A 21,867-nucleotide genomic window follows, 5' to 3' on the forward strand; every position below is an offset into this window, starting at 1 on the left:
ATCCCCTTGTAATTGTATTCAATTCTCTGTAGTCTGTAGCTCTGCCCTCTCATTTTTTCCCAGGTGTTCCTTGTTTTCCCTTGGTGTATTTATAACCCCAATCTCTGGTTCAGTCTTTTTCTTGCATTTTCTCTCTGTTGTTTAGTTTCTGTTCCCTGGTTTCTGTTTTTGTTACTTTATGGATTTGTTTCTTTCATGGACCTTTGTTCTGTTTTTTGGATTTTGTTACATGTTTGTTTCTTTTTTTAAATAAAAGCAACTCGCACATGTGTTCAGCCTCTACAACTCCTTCATGGCATTAAACGAAGTTGAGATGCTTGGAATTGATGCAGCCAAGTTTCAAATGAATGGTGGGTGATTTACCTTGTGCAGTTTAGTTTCAAGCAAGTACATTTGCATTAAAGTTTTATTATGTTAAACCAGCCTTTTTGTATTCAAGGCACACTAAAAGGCTCAAAGAAGTGAGGATCTACAGACAAATGAAGTACCCTCCCTCTGTTTCTCTCACCGTGGACATGAAACAGTGGTCCAGGGACTCATCAGAGAACAGAACAGCGTCTTTGATGAAGACGGCACTGGCCCGGAGAATGAAGGAGGCAAAGAGGTTGATGTGTATATAATTCCTGGTACAATGGAACTTCCTGGAATGAATATAGTCATGCCTTAGAGATAGGTACTTAAAATCCAATAGGAATGTCACATAAATTACACTGCTCTTAACTAATGGTTGATAACGTTCCAAACGACAATCATACCTGAAGGATGTGAGGACCGCAATAGCCGTTATGAGAGATATAAGCGATGTGGCATATCCTGCTGTGTATACTTGCTTGAATGTTGAGAAGTAGGTTGTCTGCAAAAACAGAAAAGGGGCAGAAATAACCAGTCAGTTGCTGAGGCCATGTTTACGTAGATTTAGCTGCACTGACTCACATCATACTTTGCTGCAGAGTCTTCCCTCTTCTTATGATGAAAGAGACAGTGATGACCACCATGTTCATCCATCAAAGAGAAGGAAGTATCTAAGATGACAGTGTAGACATTAGGGTCAATGGGGCACAACAACGACTTCAAACAGAAGCCCACTCACCTCAGATTCAGGCTCTGCATCATCTCCAAACTCGCAGGCTTCTTCATAAGGGGGATACAGGTCACTCCAGCCCGCCGGTGTGCAGTTCCTATAGATGTAACCTGGAAGGTTCAGTAGATCTGTTACAGCTCACTTTTCCTGGAAAAATCACCCTAAGTGGATTTCTATAGTTCATGGTTTTATATCATCACTATTGTAACAAAACCCTCTATATCCAAAAGAAGAGAGGAAAAAAGTTCTTAACCCTCTAAATAGACAGTACCCTTCAGCAGGCCCAAAGTTTTATTACAAACTTTTATAACCTATGAATAACTCAGCTAGTTTGCATTGAAGTCCCTCTAGTTACTGAATAATAAGCCTTAGTATGTAAAAAGTCTGGGATTATGTAAAAAGCCTGGGATATTGCTTTCACTTTTTTGACATGAAAGAGTACATAAACATCAAAGTTTCAGAACATACAGTCCATACAGTGTGTATGCGGAAACTAAACTGCAAAAACATCTGTTATACATTTACATCACAAAATCCAATTGATTTACACATCACTGTCAAGACAAAAGCTTGTATCTGTATTTTGTATTTTGTGTATTCACTAAAAGTTAAGATTGTTCTGTCCTTGTCCTGTAAAGTTACCTTTTTAGAGATATGAGGATTTTCTTCTGACAGCAGCGATATATCTGTCTATTCAGCCTACAGGAGTTTAGCCTCACCCATTTAAGTTAGAGGTCTGGTACCTGACCCAAGCAAGCCCACAGAATATCAAGCTTCAGGCCAGTTTTTATCAGCTATGGGTCGGACTTGGGTTCTGTCTTAACCCTAATGAGTGATTTGTTTATGTAGAAGACTTGTTTTCATTTGAAGGATTGTGCCTATGTAAATTTCATGCACTCTCAAGCATTCTCTCATGTACTCTTTTGTGCAGTGGGACTAAGAGTATATCAGAGGAGGGTGGATATTGTTCCCTGCCAGGTAAAACCAGCAATTCAGCAAAAATATATTGATAATAAATACCTCATGCATAATAGATGTGCAAAACACCAGTTTATCCTACCATGACATTCATGACTCAAACACAAGGCAAAGCACTGTAAAACTGTCTGTGATAATCCATCTCGCTTAGTGCGAGGGATTAGATTTGAGTTGGGTTTGGGCTTCAAATTTAGCAGTATCAATCACAGAGTCATGGGTTCGTGCCTCAATTTCATGTCCACTTTGACTTCAAATCATAAGAAGCGTAATTTTAATCTGGACTGGTTTAGAATGACGAACCACACGCAACAGCCAATCAATATAGTCAGTCAGACATAGATCAGCTTTTTAACCTCTTACTTTTAACCTTTTACTTTTATAAGTGTTTACTTGCTTACTCACTCACAAAAATCTAGTTCACTTTTGATTTTGCAAAAATATATAATAAATGAACACATTGGTTAGAACACACAGCCACTGTTGCTCTCATTGAATGTCTACCATGACAACTGAAAGCAAAATTAATTATGACTGTTGGTTGATACATATAAAACGTCATAAACAGAGCTTGGGGTCCTCAGGATCCACTTATAATAATAGGATAAGATTTTTTTTTCCCAGTTTAGACCATTTCTGTTGGTCAGTTCATCAAGAAATGTTCATACAATGTAAAGGGCCACTGATGTTTTCAAATGATATAAAAAACTCATGACAGTGATAATACAGTGCCAAGATAATCATCTCTAAGTACCATGCATGGTGTCTACTTCTGTCACTCTGCCAAGTACTAAGGGAATTAGGTGCGCCTTTTTGAGACTTTAAGCTGTTAACAAGTCAGAAGTGCATTGTCCAGAGTGTTAAATCACTCAGAGGAAGTCCACAAACACATTGTGCAAAACGGCATGGTTCACTTCCAGAACTCCCCTCACTTCAGTACTTAAAAAGTACTTTAAAATATAAATGGAAGAGTGTAGAGTCTTAATTTATGTAATGGACAGCCATTACTATCGTTTGTCTTTTTTATACAGATAATAAATCTTGTGGCAATTGGCTGCCATAGACCAACACTACTCAAACTCCCTGTCAATAAAAAATCTTTGTGAACTTGCTGCTGTCCCACATGACGTTACATCTGAATCAGTAGTAGATTAGGTGACTGTAACAGTATATCTGTACAAATACTATTAAAAGTGCTACTAGCTTAAATAATCGACTCAAGTCAATAATATCAACCAGCGAATGCAAGTCTAGGCTTTTATGTTCTGAGTAGAATAATGTTCTTTTGGTTTAGGTAAACTAAGCATTAGCCAACACTTGAGCATACTACAAAAAAACTGTAAGATTAATATTGTAAGATTAGTACTGTAACTGTACTACCCATACAGAAATGTGAGATAAGGCAATATCTGAGATATGCCTTTCACCTCACAGGAGCAGCCCATAAGCAGCCTAGAGTGCAGTAATAAGTAAACAGGGGTTTTAGAGATGGGGTATAGTGTTGGGGTTCCACCTTAAATGGGAGAGACATTGAGAGAATTCCTCATTACAAGCGATCGCGTCCCGGGATCACCTAACGTACCATCCAACTACGTTTGTAATGAATAGGCTAGCTAGTCCTGCCCCATGCCATAGCCTTGGGGCTTTTTAAAGTGAATGGGAGAATATTTTAGGTAGGGTCGTTGTGGAGTGCTCTGGCGGAAGGCATGCTTCTTTCCACATTACCGTTGGCCTGATAATTGTTCACTGCACTCTTCCATAGTGAAACAGTGAATAAAGTTAATTGGTGGAAGAGTATTAAATATTAAGTATTATTTTGGCCCGTACATCTGTTCGCCGGGGTGTTAATTATTCACTCGCTATTCAGGATTACTGCAACTACATTTCATGCTAACTCAGTCACAGAGACGCACTACCAATATCCGTACGGAATCTCACATATCCAAAAGTCAAGATACCGCCAGTTTCTCAGGTTGCATTCCATATATTCAGGGTTTTCAATTATATATATATATATATATATATATATATATATATATATATAATAAAATAAATATATAAAAATTTCCTAAACGGCATGCCATCATATATATATATATATATATATAGCGTGGCAACAGCTGGTTTGAATCTTTTCAACGTTAATTTTTTACTGTAAAATCCTGAGTACAGACATTTAATGTGTGGAAAGCTGGTAATACTATATAGCATTCAATAGCTTCACATGTCTACAATGCTCAGGAAGTGAGACAGATGTGCACGGAGAGTCAATGAGGATTCTGTTCTCTCTGATCAGCCCCAGAAGTACCTGATCTCTGTGATTAAGACTTTAGGTAGGTTTACCACCGTGCAGGCTTGTGGTCAAAAACCCTGCTCTACAATGGGAGCTGCTCATTTTAAGCTCTAAGCAATTGCAGTGGATTTAAGAACACTGACATAAGCAGCCAGACTAGAGAGAATGTGTAATCCCGTGTCTCTTGTGGTTTTGAAAAAAAAAATAATTATCAAAGGATCACAATTGGGGGCATGCTGTGATGTCACCAGCCTAGATGAAACGTGTTTGTCGATTTTTTAATAATGCGATCTTAGAGATATTTCCTTGTGGAAATATCTTATGTTCCACACTGTACCTTTAATCTCTTGCCACTCGCCTTCACGACAAAGGATTGAAAATCCTTGCTGAATATATGCTCTACTGTGTTGAATATGTAATCTGTAAATGCACTCTATGTTTGTTTGACTTAAAATCACAGATTAATAATCTGACTGTGTCTTTATCCAAGCCCTTCATTATTTCTAAGGCGTTTAGATAAATTTAGATCCCAGCAATCCACTTCAGTCTGGAATCACACCAACTTATTCAGCATTACCGTTTGAAAAAGCATCAAAGGTTCTGTCGGGAAGAGGAGGCTTAAGCAAGTGCAGTGAGCATCTAACATTAAATGCACAAATCCATGAAGAGCAATCTGGCAACACAGCAATGAACATATCACTTCAGTGACTGAACCTCCATAATTCCACTTTGAAATCATGAAAAATGTCTGTTACCAAAGTAACATAGTGCCAAACTTTAACAGACTGATATGCTAATTGAGATATGAATGCATATGACTGATCTGAGCTTCTAACACTGCTGCGCATTAATTAGCATATGCTACATTACTTGCGACACCAAGAAGAACATACCTTGGTTGTAGCCGAGAACCAGGCAATGCAATATAGCAGACATTAACTGACTAATTATTCTAAACAACCTCAATGATTTATTATGAAGGCTTGATCTATTGTCTCTTGACACCACTGTCTGTAAGTGCTGTTAATAATACATCAACCATGAAAGTGCACAAGATTAGCATGCTAATCACGATTCTCTGTGCTAATAAACAGCTCACATGAAAGTTAAAAAAGTTGTGTACTGTGGCTTTTCCATGCACTTTTGAAAGCTCCAATTTTCAATATGAGAACTGTTACTTGAGTAAAATTTGAATAATGTATTTAATTTTATTGCAATACATTGTCTGTTATCTATGTAACAGTTATAGCCTGCTTCATTGGACTCTAAGGGTGCATAATAATAACTCTTGATAGCCTGAGCCTTTTGTAATTTACAGTTTTTCATAAGTTTGCCACTAATTCCAGATCTGGCAATTCCACTGGCAAGAAATGATATTAACTGCAGTCACACAAGTGGCCATGTTCAAATTACATAGTTGTTCTTTCACTCTTATTTTACATTAGAGCTGTTGAAAACAGAAGCTTACACTAGCATGGATTCCATGCTATGCTGGTTTATGCTGGTCTTGCACTGGTCTGAAAAGGTGCTGGTTTAGCTGGTTAGATGGTTTAGCCCAGCAGGACCCTATGTTCTCAGGGTCCTTTATTTGCTCATTGAAATTACTAAGTAACTGCCCAGTGTTTCTCAGGTCCTGTGTAAACATGCTATGCTCAAAATGGAACGGTTTGTATTACAAGGTTTGCTCAGCTAGCTAACTGGCTCAATGAGGCTAGCCTAGCTGAATACAAGTGTGTTTCTATGAAAAACTCTCGTGTATGACCTCTGATAACCCCAGGACCCTAACCATCTTTCATAGGTCATACAAGAGACAAGAATAGTAGATTTTTAAAGTAGGAAATGCACTTGAGTGTGGCTAGACTAGCCTCAGGCCAGCATAAAACCCCTGGAATCAGAGGCATCAATCTGCCCAGTGCTCTGAATGCCAAAGTGAAGAAGTTCAATCAAGCGCGGGTAAACGGTAGGTTATATGACTCTTTAATCATATTAAAGTTTGATGTTTTATATAAAATGCTAAGGGGATGTACAGCTCTGGGAACATATATGGTCCTGGGAGTAGAGGTATGCTCCCTTTTAAGCAATGAATATGCATGTGTGCATGCTTAATGTTAACCAGCCTCACTCCAGGACCAGTCAAAAGCAACTTAAAATTAGAGATACACAGTGATATGAGAATCACATCAGCATTTGACAGATATATATAGAACTGACAGACATTTCAACATTTCAACATCCTACATTTCCCCTATCTGTGCATCCCTACTTTAAAATAATGTTTTTAATTTTTTGATATAAAAAAATAATAATAATGAAAAAGTTGGCTAATTTTGGTCAGTGCCATAATAGCAAGTAGTCCCATCCATACTTCAAGCAGTTCCTTGAAAGGCAACCATAAATCAATTCTCTTCTAGGTAAGACGGCTTCTGCTTCCACTGCTGCCAGCAAAAAGGAGGGCAGGATAAGTCTGCACAACATTTTTAGAGCTAGCTAACTCTCTCTCAGCTCCTCTGGGGTTCTATAGAACAAACACTCACAGCATTCTGTAGACCACTGACCTGTAAAATGCTGTGACCTTTACACTTGACATCAGACCCATTGGCACACCTGGAGACACACGACCCTGATGCACATTTCCCATTTCCTTTGGTAGATTCCAGGAATTTCAACCTCCAGTTTTTCAATTTAGGTCACATAAAATCTGTTTTTCAAGCCGGTACCTCTTACTATGTTAACAAGACAGTGAGACTGAGTATCTGTCCCACCATTGGAAGGCAGGAACATGTGCAGACAACCATTTTCAACCATCAAAGGAAAGGATAATATGTTTCTAAATGAAATTTTACAGAGGTCTGTGACCCACTTAAGTATGCTTCTGAATTGCCGGGGGGGCTTCCTGAAGATGTGCCAAAGTAAAGTAGGTTTTAGTGTCTGATTCGAATGAATGTGACAGAAGAAAAAAGCTCAAAATAAATCGCTCCTTTTACAAGCCATACACTTTGTGTTCTTTTGTGAGAGCTCTTAAATTCAGAGAAAATAACAATGTATTCTTTGTTGGCATGTCTGGCCTCATCCCCACACTTTTATTATGACTACAGATAATTCATCATTGGTCACTGCATTATCAACAACAAAGCTGACCTGGCTTGCTGGAGAAGTGCTGAAAGACTTCAGAGCAGGACACGTTGACCACCTGACCGACATCTGCTCTGAGCCAGCACCGTATCTCATCCCACTCCGTCCTGCAGCCTGAAAAACACCAGAATGGGGGCGTATGCTCAGTCAACACAAACTGGAACACACTCAGTCTGAAGTATTGCTTCAAATACACAATCAGGCATGTACACACCCCATCCATCGGCTCATGTTTTCATTCTTCTATCAATCATCTCTTTCATTTTTTCCTTTTCCAACCAACTGATATAATTCTGTATTTTCTGCACACTCTCAAAACAGATGTATTTTTATTCTGCCATTAAAGCCTCTGCTAACATGGTTTTAAATGTTTAAAATTTAGTTTTAAAAGCAAAGATATGGTGAAAAAGTATTTACCAGTGTTATATTCAAGAAATATTCCTGAGCTGCTGCTTGCTCAGAACTGTGTGGGCATGTCAGATCACATAAAGACTGACAGTGGCGTCTCCCTGGCAAAGTAAGCAACCTGGCACCAGTGACATTGGTGAGAAACACTACCAACAATGCTAGAATTGATAAATACAGCAGGCAGGATCAGTCTAGTTAAGCCCTACATGTTTGATTTTGAAGGACAAGAGCCCCACTGGAAAACAGACCACTTTGTTCTTCTTGGCCACTCTCTGAATGGTGGGTAAACTTTTTAGTGGGATGAATTTTAAGAAAATTCAGGCTTTCATCAAATGATAAGTAGACATATCATGTCCAATATTTGAATGCTCAGGACTAATGTTATATACATAACCTATAGCTAGCTAGTTAACTGCTTGACCTTGCCTCTGAAACGGAGGTCTCACGGGCCCTCGTTATGAGTCCCCACAGGTGTGTGGCCAGGTATATTGGGCCCTGTGAAAAGATTTCATATTGGCTCCATCACAGCAGCACAGGCTATGCCTTTAAAATATAACACTATGCAGCAGGGAGTCCATAAGAATGATTAAATTCTTTTAAATGATAAGAATTCAAACACTAATCATTTTTCCATTGTTTTACAACTCTTGGTTGTGTTGTGTTTGTTTTTTTTGTTTTTTTTGTAGTAAAAATATAAACATATGGCATCATACTTGCAATTTTAGGGTAGTGAGTGTCTATTTTACAACTTTCAGTACATCGAGGGATGAGCATGCTAACATTACCTAATTTTGAAGCCTCAGGCTATTGCTTACAGCTGATACCCAAGCTAGCACTAAGCTATTGTCAAATATTGTTTGTAAGGTGCCATGTCATTCAGTACAATACTGCTCCCTCCTTTTTCAGACATGAGTAAGGCTGGTATAAATGTGGGGAGGCAGGGCTGGATCATTAGTAGGGGTATGGTGATGGGGACACAGCGCTGGGTTATTGGTAGGGGTATGGGAATGGGGAGACAGTGCTGGTTCATTGGTAGGGGTATGGGGATAGGGAGATAGGCCTCATTGGTAGGGGTATGGGGATAAGGAGACAGGGCTGGTTCTGCAATTTCCCTCTGGGATCAATAAAGTATTCTGTTTCTGATTCTGATTCAGAGGCTCTCTGGATATTAACTTTTTGTCACACGAAAAGAAAAAGAAACCATTAGTAGTACATCGTAAGAGATTAGAAATGAGCAGATCAGAGGGACAGTGAAGGTGGAACAGTTTGGAGATAAAGCCAGAGAGGCCAGGTTGAGATGGTTTGGACATGTGTTGAGGAGGAATAGTGGATATATTGGGCAAAGAATGTTGGAGATGGAGCTGCCGGGTAGAAGGAGAAGAGGTAGACCTCAGAGAAGGTTTATGGATGTAGTGAAGGTGGACAAGGCAAGATGGAGGCAGATGATCCGCTGTGGCGACCCCTAAAGGGAGCAGCCGAAAGAAGAAGAAGAAGTAGTACATCGTAAATAAAATATTATACTAATGATGATTGTCCTAACACCTGCACCCCCCCTTACGGTGCTCCCAAGTCCCCATGGTCATTTTTGCGGACACTGTGAAGAAATTTCCTTCCTTATTATCTGTCATGCCCGTGAAGTATAATTTTAAAAAATAATAAATTATTTTTTATTTATTTAACTATGAAGTCCCTTGAGATTAATATCTCCTTTTCAAAGGAGACCTTGCCAAGAAAAAGAAAGCCTATCATCCATCCAAATACTCAAGTACTTGTACGATGACACTCAATATCCCTTTAAGGTATGAATGCTAACAGAATCTGAGATCTAGGAATGAGTTCTGGAAAGGATCATGAATTTAGTTTGACTCAGCATTTATAATCAACTTTAGACCATACAGTAAGGCCGCACCTGTTGAAAGACAATGTGTAGCTCATCAAGAGCATCATCAACTGAGTAGACTGTTGTACAATCTGTATAAAGATGCACTTGAGCTGTACGCATGTTGTACACAATATTAGTTATAATAATAGAAAATAATACAGGACCTAAAATGGAACCTTGGGGGACATCCTCAGAGAAACTTGTTTTGTGACCATCCATACACATTGGATCTGTTAACCTGTTCTATGGCTTTGTCAACTATACTGATATCAATGAGTCTGCCTATCGTTAAAATAGCCATTCAATCACCAAACATAGCACAGAATCACATTGTGAAAGTGCAGTGGGACCTTGTGAAACCAGAGCTACTCTGCATATCTGAAAATGCTGTGGTGAATCTGTAACACTTTGTTACAGGATAGTGATGCTATGAACATTGATTCTTTTTTTGCTAGCCCAATATAAATCCCATAGGTGAAGTGTTTTCTTCCCTTTTCAGTCTTAATGAAAATAATTGAAAACATTTCTGTATGTACCCACTTTGTGTGCAGTTGTCTATGAAAAGCAGTCCTGGCCAAGCTTCAGTCGCTCCTTCCCCCTGTTTGTCCAGTCTGGTGTAAAATATTTCATACACTCGCCTGAAGGCCCAAGAGACTGGGACACGAACCAAAATAAACTTGACATTGGCTGATCATGGCTTCAGCGTATGTCAATTAGTTAGTGATGTCACTGAACATTCATCAGATGGTCACTTATTTTGGGGCTTTTGCTTGAAGGACAGTGTGCTCCTGTTTATTAATTGGTATACACTGAGTAATGTGATATACAGCAGGTAGCTGGTGAGCAGATCAGAAGTATATACATAAATGAATAAAAGATAGATAGAAGCTAAGGGAAGCTATTTCCCCTAAAGGGAAAATCCAAAAAAAAAGCTTCTGCTTTGAGGACATTGAGCCTGAAGTTTTCTTAAGGACGACCTAGATTGGAAATTTAGAGGCGCCTCGTTTATTTTGGATGGTCAGTTTTGGAAATGGAGCAAAAGCATCAAAAGATCTATGAGAGAAGACATCTTGTTGACCAGAATGACCGAGTTGGACTTAAGATCCAACGGGCAGAGGCCCACATGGGTTCAAACCGCACTCCTAACCGCAAAGGGCTCATTTAAGGAGCTTGGTGCAGACATAATGCATGATTTCCAAAGTGTAGGTATTTTACCACCTTGTCTTCTCAGCTTTATGAGGAGTTTACCTTTCTAAGGAATGGTTTAATGCAGTAGTTTACTATGTGTATCCTTAGAAAAAGCGGAATCTACTGTTTCTAAAAATAGTGCTGCCATCATGGTCCGATGAAGCATCTGTGAGTAATCCATTGTGGAAAAACAGTAAAAATAGACTGTTCTTCAAAGTTTATGTTTTATTCTTCAAGAAAAAAATCTATTTCTGAGCTCATAAACTCGGCATTTCACTTTATTTCCACTATTTACTTCTAGGGCTTCTAAAATATTTACATGGTTTTTCAAATCAAATATTCGATTAGATGAGTCAGTATTATCCACTTTTAAATGTCTCTTCACTTTATTATAAAAATTTCTAATAGACATCTAAGCTGTGAATTGATTTTCTGAATTGATATAGACAAAAAAAAACAAAAAAACAGGTCCTTAGTAAAATCAAAACATGTCCAGTTTCATAAAAGTATCAAACTTCTGTGGACATTTACAACTCAGGTGATCACATATTTGAAAAGCCACATGTCTTCTGAAAAAAAAACTACAACAACATATAGCATGTGGCTGTCTCATATAATTACTTTAGTTACAACAACTAAAAAGGAACTGACAAAAATGTGGAAAAAAACACACCTAATAGTGCTAGGGTCCTAAGGGTTAAAGCTGAATTAGGGTTTTAGGCTGTATGACACTACCAAACTTCCCAAAAATAATTGATATTTCAAGAAAAGTACCTTAAATGCTATATGACACATGAATAGACCTTCCTAATAAAGAAAACATAAGAAAATGTTCAGAGCTTTGAAAACAAGCCTCCACATTACAGTGTATTGAGTGCTTTTAGTGGCCAGTGGGCAATGTGCAGTGCACAAGTGCATCTCTGTCCCTGCTGATGGGAAATCATGTCATTTGTAAAGCCTGCAGTTAAAACAGGGTCAAGTCTGCCTAAGGGAGACATTTTTCTGGCAGTGTTTTTAGATAGACCAATTGGCATGTTATGATGAGCTACACAGATGGCTGAGTTACTAAGCAAAAAAGGCACCAAGCTAAAGGCACCTTCACAAGGTCTTTCAGGTTAATATTGATGCTACACCCATATATAGCCACAAAGCAGACTAAGGTAACACTTTGTGAGATTCAAGATTTGTACCAGGCTTTGAGACCAAAATTTCAATTAAGATTTCACAATATACAGCTATGTTTCCAAAAAGTTGGGACACTGTAAAATGGAAAACAGAATGGCATTCAAATCATTTAAACCCTATATTTCATTGAGAATAGCACAAAGACAACATATTCAAATATTAAACCTGAGATATTTTATGATTTTTTGGGAGAAGAAAAAGCCAATTTTGAGTTTGATGCCAGTAACACATTTCAAAAAAGTTGGGATTGGAGTGAAACGTTTCCACATTCTTGCTTCCTTTGTCGTATTTTTCATTTCATGATGCGTCAAATGTTTTCAGTGGACTGCAGACAGGCAAGTTTAGCCCCTGGACTCTAGTACAGAGCCATGCTGTTGTAAAATGTGTTGCTGACATCAAATTAAAAAATGGGCATGTATTTTTCAAAAAACAGTAAAAATTTCTCAGTTTCATCATTTGATATGTTGTACTATTTTCAATATCATAATGACGATTTGCATATCATTGCATTCTTGTTTTTATTTACATCCCAAGTTTTCGTTGAAAATGGGGTTGTATTTGGATTTATGATATTTAGAAGAATTACTATGTAGCACTGTCTGCAATTTCAACTCGAGTATAGCACGGCTCTACAGTTCTAATCAAGAAACATTAAATATGCAAACATTCTCTGTCTCCAGAGTAACACCTCATTTTTCTCCTAGTTCTAATAAAACACCCCCAGAGTCTCTACCTGCTTCCTCTAACACCATTAACATCCTCCATATGGGTCAATTAGCCCAGTCGCGAGCATTCCTCCTGTCTCTAGCTCCGGACGTCAACGCCCACTAACTCACTTCTATTCATAGCGCCTTAATTCATCCAGCCAGTCTACTGGGAGAGATGAAATCAGCGTGAGCCGCAACTCATTTCAGATTAACAATGCCTCTGTAAATCACTTTGGAGATTAGGCCTGACGGTTAAGACCCTTTCAGTGGGAGAATTTCCCACCGGCTCCTCTCAAGCTGCCTGTCCTTTTACCTCAGAAAAGCATTCACTCTGCTTTATTCCTTTGAATAAGACAAGCATCAAACAGAGTGCCTTCACAGACATTTATGCCATCATGTAATGCAAATTCGAATGCAATCTCTTTTCTGTCTGGAACCATGAAAGAAAGAAAGGATTGGAGGAATTGACTGTGTCACGCGTACTTTGTCTCGTTGTAGTCGGAAACAGATTTGAAGTTCTTTATGCTGTCTGCTGTCACCTTCAACTTCCAGTATGTACATTTGGATTTAAACCTGGATGCTTAAAGGAAGACGCTGACATCCAGCAAGCTAATATCCATCTGTAGCATGCAGTTGATGACAACGAACAATCATTTCTACATGTACTTCTACTTAGAAATGAACTGAAAATCCTTTTGATGCAAAAGATACTTACAATAGAAGTCAATGGGCAGTTGCTTTTAGTATTCTAGCATTAAAAAACATTCCTTTAACAATGACCTGAAAGCTGATATTTACCTCTGGGAACACAAAACTCAGTTAAAATTAATTCATACTTCATCCTGAGAAGCAGCATCCTGTCATGTTCAATTAAAGTAGCATGAGTAAGACGCTCTCATCACAGCTAACTGTACATAATTGGGTAGAGTGAACTGGGGCAAAGTCCTTGCTTGATGACATATCTATTACAATGGCACATAAACAGTGTTGTGCAAAAGTCAGACACCACACTCATTTACTTAATGGCCATTGAAAATGACCATGATCTTGGGGTCTTGGTGATAGGTGGTGGGGTGGTGGTAAAACATGATTGGTTAATATTATTTTTTCCACCTACTGGTGCACAACTAATCAAAGCTCAGAACTTGTTTTAGAGGTAGACAAAAGCCCTCACATTTTAATCAAATGGCAGAAAAACAGGATTTTTTTGTCATTTTAACAATAATGACATATGGCCTGGGATATTAACTAGCAAGGAAAAAATCTCAGTTCTAGTTTTGCAATAACTTTACAATAAAAACAAATAGCTAACTTAGTATTAGAATTATATATTGTTGTCATAAGTGATATTTCTGTTTTAACTCTATTTTTGTGGTGTGAAATAGTGACTGAGTAACTTAAAATTCTAGGAGTCATTCAGTTTTTGTCCACACTTCACTTTTGGAACAACGTTCATCCTTTTTAGGAGGCTTTCAGTTTTTCAAAGAAATCTACTGGGATATTTTTCCACACCTCCAAAGTTCAGTCTTAGAAGTAGGTTGTATTTTCTGCTTTTCGCAATACAAGTAATTCCAAACACATCCTTTCAGACTCATAGTGCTGAGTTGCCTTCTCACAGTGGAAGGATGGACAATACTTGCGGATTTAAATCCAATTCAGAACCATTAGCCAACTGTTTTTGCACACTGTGGAATTAGACATCTGCATTTAACCCATCCGTGCAGTGGGACACCCACATACATGCACGCTAGTGAACACACACGCTAGGAGGCAGTGAAGCCCTGTCCACGGAGCAATTGGGGGTTAGGTGCCTTGCTCAAGGGCACTTCAGTCATGGACTGTCAGCCAAGGGGACCAAACTGGCAACCTTCCGGTCACAGGGCTGGTTCACTGACTTCCAGCCCATGACTGCTCCATAATTTTTCAGATGTAAAGCAAGAGTGGAGCTTGATATTCTCCTCTCTCAAAGATGAAAACTTTAAGTGCTGTTTATCTGACGGTGATACTTTTGGTTTTCTATCAGGTGTTGTCAATTTTAGTTTTGGGATGACTTTGAAATAATAACAAGTAGCTGTTTTTGTTGTGAAATAATGACTGATCAGCTTAATAAAGTTGCATTTTTGACTGTATAAATTTAAATATAGGCAAGACCCTTACTGACATTTATGTAACTCAACAGTATTTGGCACATGTACGCATATGATTCTGGCCTTTTGTCCTATTATGGACACGTTCTGGTTCTATATTCAAGATGATCTCTCTAATATTTTGGGAAAATCTGTACACAAGATCAGTGGACTTTCCCTTAATTAAGTGACTCTGCAGAATTGTCTTCTACTCTTCCAAAAGGATTAATTTGGTAGGCCTTACAGCACCCAAAATATTTTTGAAAAAAAACCCTGCGCATCTTCTTTTCAGGACATTGCTCTTTTGGAAATGTACAATGACCAGGACAAATAAGGCCAAACTAAGAAAAACTGTATCGCATCCTGAGAAAGAACTGTTAAAAAATAATGAGAGCTTAGTGACATTTGTTAACTTTTATTTCACAAAGATTCTGACATTCCCCAATGTTTTCTTATTTGGTATTTATTTTTAAATAAGAACTGAATCTATGCACACTCAAAAGCACAAAGTTGAAAAAAATTCTGACATCATGAATCTGACACAGACTTTCTCTTAAGATCTTTCTCAAGAACACATATAAGAAAGAACTTAAGATATTGGTGAATGAGGCATAAAAGCACTGATTCAGTGGGCTGTTTCTTGTTGATGCCATATTGATGGTTTCTGTGGCCTAATTAAATTTTGATTCTGTCTGCACTAGAGTAACACTTAGCTAAGCTAACAGTCTCCTGTGATACTCAGAGACAGAATATGTCACCTGAATGACGGTTATTAGCTTCAGATGTCTGTGTTTTATCTAGAGAGTTGCTATAAATATCACCTCCATTAGCATGATACTAACACAACATTGAAAACCCCATTAGCGCTAGAGGAAATTTGCATCTTAATGGTAACAAACTAGTAAACAAAAATTTTCTGCATTGAATTTTGATGTATGTTGGCTGGCACATGCTCTTGACTTTGTGACTGTATTTTTCTTTCAGCACAAACAAGTTTAAGCAGTGAAACACATACGGTCTCAATATAGCGCTTAGCCATGGATGAGCTGTCCAACACAGCACACTGACCACATCCCTAACCCCATCCTTTCTACTGTGATAAGCAATGAGAGGAGTGGTTATTAGCATTTGAAATCAGCACAAAATGAGCTGTTCTTGAGTAAATTATAGAGTAAAACACATTATATTGCTGTTGTCGGAAGAAAACCGTGTATCTCCAAAATCATAATTTTACAGGAGAAGGAAAAAAAATTACTTTACTTTTAATGTAATTTTAAAGTCAGGAACCAGACTTATTTTGGTCCATTTCCTTTGGTCCATTCATCATGAAATCTACACACAATGTAAAGGGCAACAAGCATTTTCAAATTACATCAAAAACTTCTGGCAACAGCAATATGGAGATTCAATTAACAGTTGTCTTTCAGCAAGCACATGGAATTATGTTAAAACTTAAAAACAGAGTTAAATATATCTCTTTAAAGCTTTCAGTATTGGTATCAGTCTCTGAAATAAAAGGTGGTACTGTGTTGGCCTATATCTACTACATTTGTTTTGTTTAAAGGACAATTCCCAGTAAATATGTAACTTCAACTAACTGTACAACTCCAAATTACTGTCTCATAATCTCAAAAACCAGTTCTTGGAATCATAATCATGACAAAACTATAACTATAACTTTGATCTCTATAGTTGATGGGTGGATGAGATTCACTGTCATGGCAGATCCAAGCCCAGTTCTACACCACACTTCCAAGAAGACAAGAACATGCTACATTAACAGAGTTCTCTACAGGGATTTAACTAAGATGAATGTTTAATATTTTATATCTAAAAATGTAGTTCTAGGCACAAACAGTACTAGAGACACAGGGCTGATTGAGATTGTATCTGCAGTGAAGTGAGAAGGTGGTGTGCGTACCTTGTGGTTCAGTCTGGTTCCTGTTCTCTCTCCACCTGGTCTGATTGCAGAGCTCCTGGGCCCTCATGTGCTGGGATATAATGGCACAGTCCGGGTGGATGGCCTGCATCTATAAAGGCACAATCAAAAGATCAAATCAAGACAGAAACAGACCTACTGAAGTCTGTGAGCTACGGTTGACTGAAAGGTGGTCAGATTCTGATAACCTTTGCTGGACTTCTCATATTAATCAATGTCTTATTGCATGGATTGCTCCTCTGTCTGATCTGAATGCCTCCTTATAATGGTTAATCATATTTCGTCACTCTTAACAATAAAAGTTAAAAATAGTTCTTGGTTTGGACATTCAGTTCCAAAACTAACCTTACTGGAATAGAGCAGTGGTCCCTAATCCTGACCCTGGAGAACTGCCTTCCTGCAGAGTCCAGTTCTCACCACAATCTGCCGCACCTGCTCCAGCTAATTAACTTTTTCAGAAGACCCTGGTTGGCTGGATCAGATGTTCAGGTTAGTGTTAGATAAGGTTTTTTCTTTTGAGTCTAGGTTCCTTTCAGTGTTTCCACCTTATGCTCTTAGAGAGTTTTTCCTTTGGAGTCATGGTTCCTTTCTTGTGCTATTAAAGAGTTCTTTCTTTTCGGTCTTTGTCCTTTTCTTGGTTGTTCCTCATGTTCTTAGGGAGTTTCTCTTTTTGCGTCTTGGTTCCTTTCTGTTTCTTCTTCATGCTCTTAAGGAGTTCTTTCTTTCAAGTCTTGGTTCCTCTCAGCGGTTCTTCCTCATCTTGGCTGTAAATATGTCTCAGTATGTGCTAATATACTAGTATAGGCTAAAAAATGCAGAAACTGCAGACTTACTTTGCTCTGCTTTAAGCTTTAGCTCAGCTTTTCTCACATCTCCATCAGGATGCTTTTCCTCAAAGTGGAGTAGTTTCTTGTAAAATGTCTTTTAATGTTCGATTATTTAAGAGGCTGAAGTTAGCTCCTCATTTGACAGCATCTTGCTCTCCCATTCTGCCTTAAAGGATGCCTGAGGTGACAGAAGATACTTACTGCACCATTTAAGGTGGAATGGGAAAATTCAAACAAGAAGCTGGTGGCTTTTTAGTGTTTGGCAGTTTCTCATTGCAGATTAAACGTATCAGGAAGCCAGCTGGAGTGATTATAAATGCAAATATGTACATTCATCTGCAAATTATCGATGTTCATCTTAAATCTTTCGCTTTGCCTAGCTACTAGCTAGGCAAGATTGTTATCTGTGCTGCTATGGTGACCAGCCATAACCTTCAGGGTTAAAGGGTGATTTAGCAGTTATATATTAACTCCAGCATTTAAGACTATCCATCCATGCATTTTCTAAGCCACTTCTCCCTCAGGGTTGCGGGCATTTAAGACTATTTATTGCTAAAACTGTTAGATAAGCAAAGTTTTAGTTTTAAAATCAAATTGTCCTGTGGACCTACAACAGGGCAGTAAAAGAACTATATGCAGCTCTGGAGCCGTGTGTTGCCGACCCTACACTAGGCAAAGATGTACAGTCACCTAGGGCCCCCATGAGCCAAATACAAATTAGATATACTGTATGTGTTGATGTGTAATAATTTGTTCTAAAATATATGAACACATTATAAAAATTGTTGCTATTTCCAGCTGTCAGTGTCAATTATAACTCAGTTATAATTGTCTAATCCATGTTGTTACATGACACAACTATGTGAAGACAGACTGGCATGAAGCACATTGATCTATATTTTGGAGAGGAGGTTCTTTGCTGAGCCTTCCATTCAATGACTGCTGGGAAAGGCTCCAGCTCCCCCTGCGGTCCAGAGGGATAAGCGGCTCAGACAATGTGTGTGTGTGTGTGTGTGTGTGTGTGTGTGTGTGTGTGTGTGTGTGTGTGTGTGTGTGTGTGTGTGTGTGCTTCACTGTGATTTTCTGAGTGTTGAGATGGAAGTTCAAATAAAAGTTATCCAAATGCAGCAGAGAAACACAGAAATAACAGCAAATGAGTGTTCAAATTTAGAATTGCAAAGCCTTCAGGAGGTCCACCCTGATCTACATTTTGGAGAGGAGAAACATCAAATACAAGGCCAAGTCAAACTGCAAACAAACCACAGATCTATCAGAAAAAAAGTCGCTCAAGACTTCAGCTAAAATCGGAGAGCTTCCGTGCTGTGCTATTATGTTGGGCAGATCAGTTTTATCTGCTAAATTATATCTGCTAGGTCTACTTAGCTAGCTGTCTAAGTATCTCTATCCACTGACAGCATAAATGTGCATCCAGGGGGCTTCATTCCTCTCTTTGCATAGAGACCCAGGATCACTAAATCCACCTCTGCTCTGAGGGAGCCTTTTCTTTTGAGTCCTCTCAGTGCTTCTTCGTTGTGCTCTTATAGAGTCTTATTTTTGAGTCGTGGTTCCCCTCAATGGTTTTTCCTCTTCTTTGGGTGTTTTATCCTTGTGAGTCTTGATCCCACTCTGGTTCTTCCTCATCCTCTTAGGAAGTTTTTCCCTTTTGAGTCTTGGTTCTTCTCCGTGTTTCTTCGTCATGCTACTGGGGAGCTTTTCCTGACACTTGTCTCCCTGAGCTTAGGAGGTCTCAACCCATATGTCTGTTGTGAAAAAGCACTGCATAAATACATTTCAGTTAAACTGTGTTAAATTTCAGAGACTCAAGTGAGACAAGTGATTGGATTCTATGCATGATTTACTAGCAGGCTGTAGCAATATAAAAGGAAAGGGAGGGGTGGTTCCAAGGGTGTCGTTCTCTAGATGCTGATTAAGAAAGAATACAGTTCAATTCATCCAATCCATCAAAATATCTGGAGCAGGGAAATGTGAATATCATCAAACAGCAGCCATTCATCATGTGCAGATCAAATCAACCAAAAAGGTCACCACAGATAAAATATAGATATTGGCACCATAATTAATTGATGAAACAGGGGTGATATTTCATTTCAAGCTGTAGTCACTGACAACAAAGAGGCAGCAGCAGTACTTAACTGTGTTACTTAACTGTCTATCACTAAACCAAAGGCATAGGTCATGTCTGGAAGTTCACAGGCCAAGCTACGAATCCAGCTTTTGGCATTCAGTGACACATAGAACAATATTTTACAGCGTTTGTGGTTTGATCAAGGATATTAACTTGTAAATAATGCAGCAAAATATTTCTGATTATTACTCATGACAGGTTATAGTAGTTGTTCCTGACAAGGAAGATATTGAATAATGAACAAATGAGTCACATTTAATGTTAACAAAAATGACACTACAATGGCTTTAAGCCAGCCTACATACAGTAAGCCTGCAGCTGTTACAGTAACGTTTTCAAGTAACTTTCATATTCAACTATTTGGATAAACAGAGTCAAGTATTATTCTTAAGCATAAATAACACATTTAATGGAACCAAAACTTACACTGCAAAGCAAATACAGTGCCTTTAATCTAACCTACATGTAGAAAAGCGCATATAAGTATGATGTGACAACAAAATCTCAAAATGACGTTTCTTTCAGTTAAAAAAAAGGTTTAAAGGTTTATACAACATTCCGTTTCTACAACAGCGACACACACACACACACACACACACACACACACACACACACACACATATATATATATATATATATATATATATATATATATATATATATATATATATATCGCTGTTGTCGGAAGAAAACCTCATACCTCCAAAATGGTAACTTTACAGGAGATGGAAAAAACCTACATTACTTTCAATGTAAGTCAATGGAATCAGACTTTTTATCAAGTCATTTTTGGCCATTTATTTTGGTCCATCCTTCATAAAATTTATGCAGCATATAAAGGACGACATGCATTTTCAAATTATGTTAAAAACTGAAAATCAAAAAAAAAAATGGAGATACAAGGATTTGTTCCAACAACAGCAATATATATATATTACTTACGTTGAAAGAAAACCTTGCATTTGTTGTTTTTCATGTCTCTTGCCCTTTTATATTATATAAATTTCATGATGGGTGAACTAAGAAAAGTCTACTTTCATTGACTTACATTAAAGATAAAAGATGTTTTTTTTCCTTCTGCTTTAAAGTTATACTGTATACTATGTATACTATATACCTTTCACTGTGGGTAGGTTAGTTATTGTGTGTATCTGATTTAGTGGAATGTGTGTGTGTGTGTGTGTGTGTGTGTGTGTGTGTGTGTGTGTGTGTGTGTGTGTGTGTGTGTGTGTGTGTGTGTGTGTGTGTGTGTATACACATAAAGGCCAACGTGCCTATATATATATATATATATATATATATACCCCCTATCTTATGAGCCTAATATTACAAAGTGTTCTCTCAGTTCAAAATGCAAATTCAAATCAAAAACCTGCTTCTATTAGTTAAACAATGCGCAAAAAGGTAGTCGTCTATTCGTTTATGTGCAAACTTGACAACTGCAGCTAATCTCAGATACACAATCTATGCGCGTATAGATGAAAGATTTGCGTTAAGCGTTTTTAATAAAGCAAAAGTTACAGAAGGAACTTACAGCTCTCCAAAAAGTAGCAAATATCCAGAGACAAAGCGCGTCCATGTTCCCCGGAGCCCTCAGACCGAATAAAACTCCGCTGTGTGGTGAAATCTGCTCTGAGCGCGCGCCGCGCTGTCTGAGGCGGCACATCCAGCCAGAACGAGGAGCGCGGACGCTCGCGCGGACGGCTTTGCGCACGCGGACCCTCGGAGCATCTTCACGAGCGAATCCCAACTCAAAGCTGAAGAGTGTCACAGCGGTGATGATGCGGCTCGCGCGCGCGTGTGGGGGCTCGGACGCGTCTGCGTGCAGGCGTATACAGGCGATGTTAGCCAAGTTAGCCTCTTTTTCGCCAGCTTCTCATCCCAATTGTCCGCTCCACCTTAAATGGCGCGGGCGTTCCATAGTCCTCTAGGCACCAGAACGGTACTGCTGCACTATTTAAGGTGGAGCGGAATATTC

At 38.5% G+C, this 21,867-nt stretch overlaps 1 protein-coding gene across 1 annotated transcript in view; it reads right to left on the reverse strand.

The window, feature by feature from the left end:
- Window positions 1–21,612, reverse strand: part of ghrhra (growth hormone releasing hormone receptor a) — a 49,414-nt gene extending 27,802 nt beyond the window's left edge. The window contains exons 1-6 of the mRNA XM_017707364.2: window positions 21,424–21,612; window positions 16,899–17,007; window positions 7,488–7,595; window positions 1,091–1,191; window positions 756–853; window positions 509–641 (exon numbers count right to left, since the gene is read on the reverse strand). Of these exons, the coding sequence (XP_017562853.2) occupies window positions 509–641; window positions 756–853; window positions 1,091–1,191; window positions 7,488–7,595; window positions 16,899–17,007; window positions 21,424–21,555 (681 nt within the window). The 5' untranslated portion in view covers window positions 21,556–21,612. The remainder of the gene's footprint in view (window positions 1–508; window positions 642–755; window positions 854–1,090; window positions 1,192–7,487; window positions 7,596–16,898; window positions 17,008–21,423) is intronic.
- Between the last annotated feature and the right edge of the window lie 255 nt (window positions 21,613–21,867).

This window comes from Pygocentrus nattereri, chromosome 19 (assembly GCF_015220715.1).
Source record: "Pygocentrus nattereri isolate fPygNat1 chromosome 19, fPygNat1.pri, whole genome shotgun sequence".
NCBI lineage: Eukaryota > Metazoa > Chordata > Actinopteri > Characiformes > Serrasalmidae > Pygocentrus > Pygocentrus nattereri.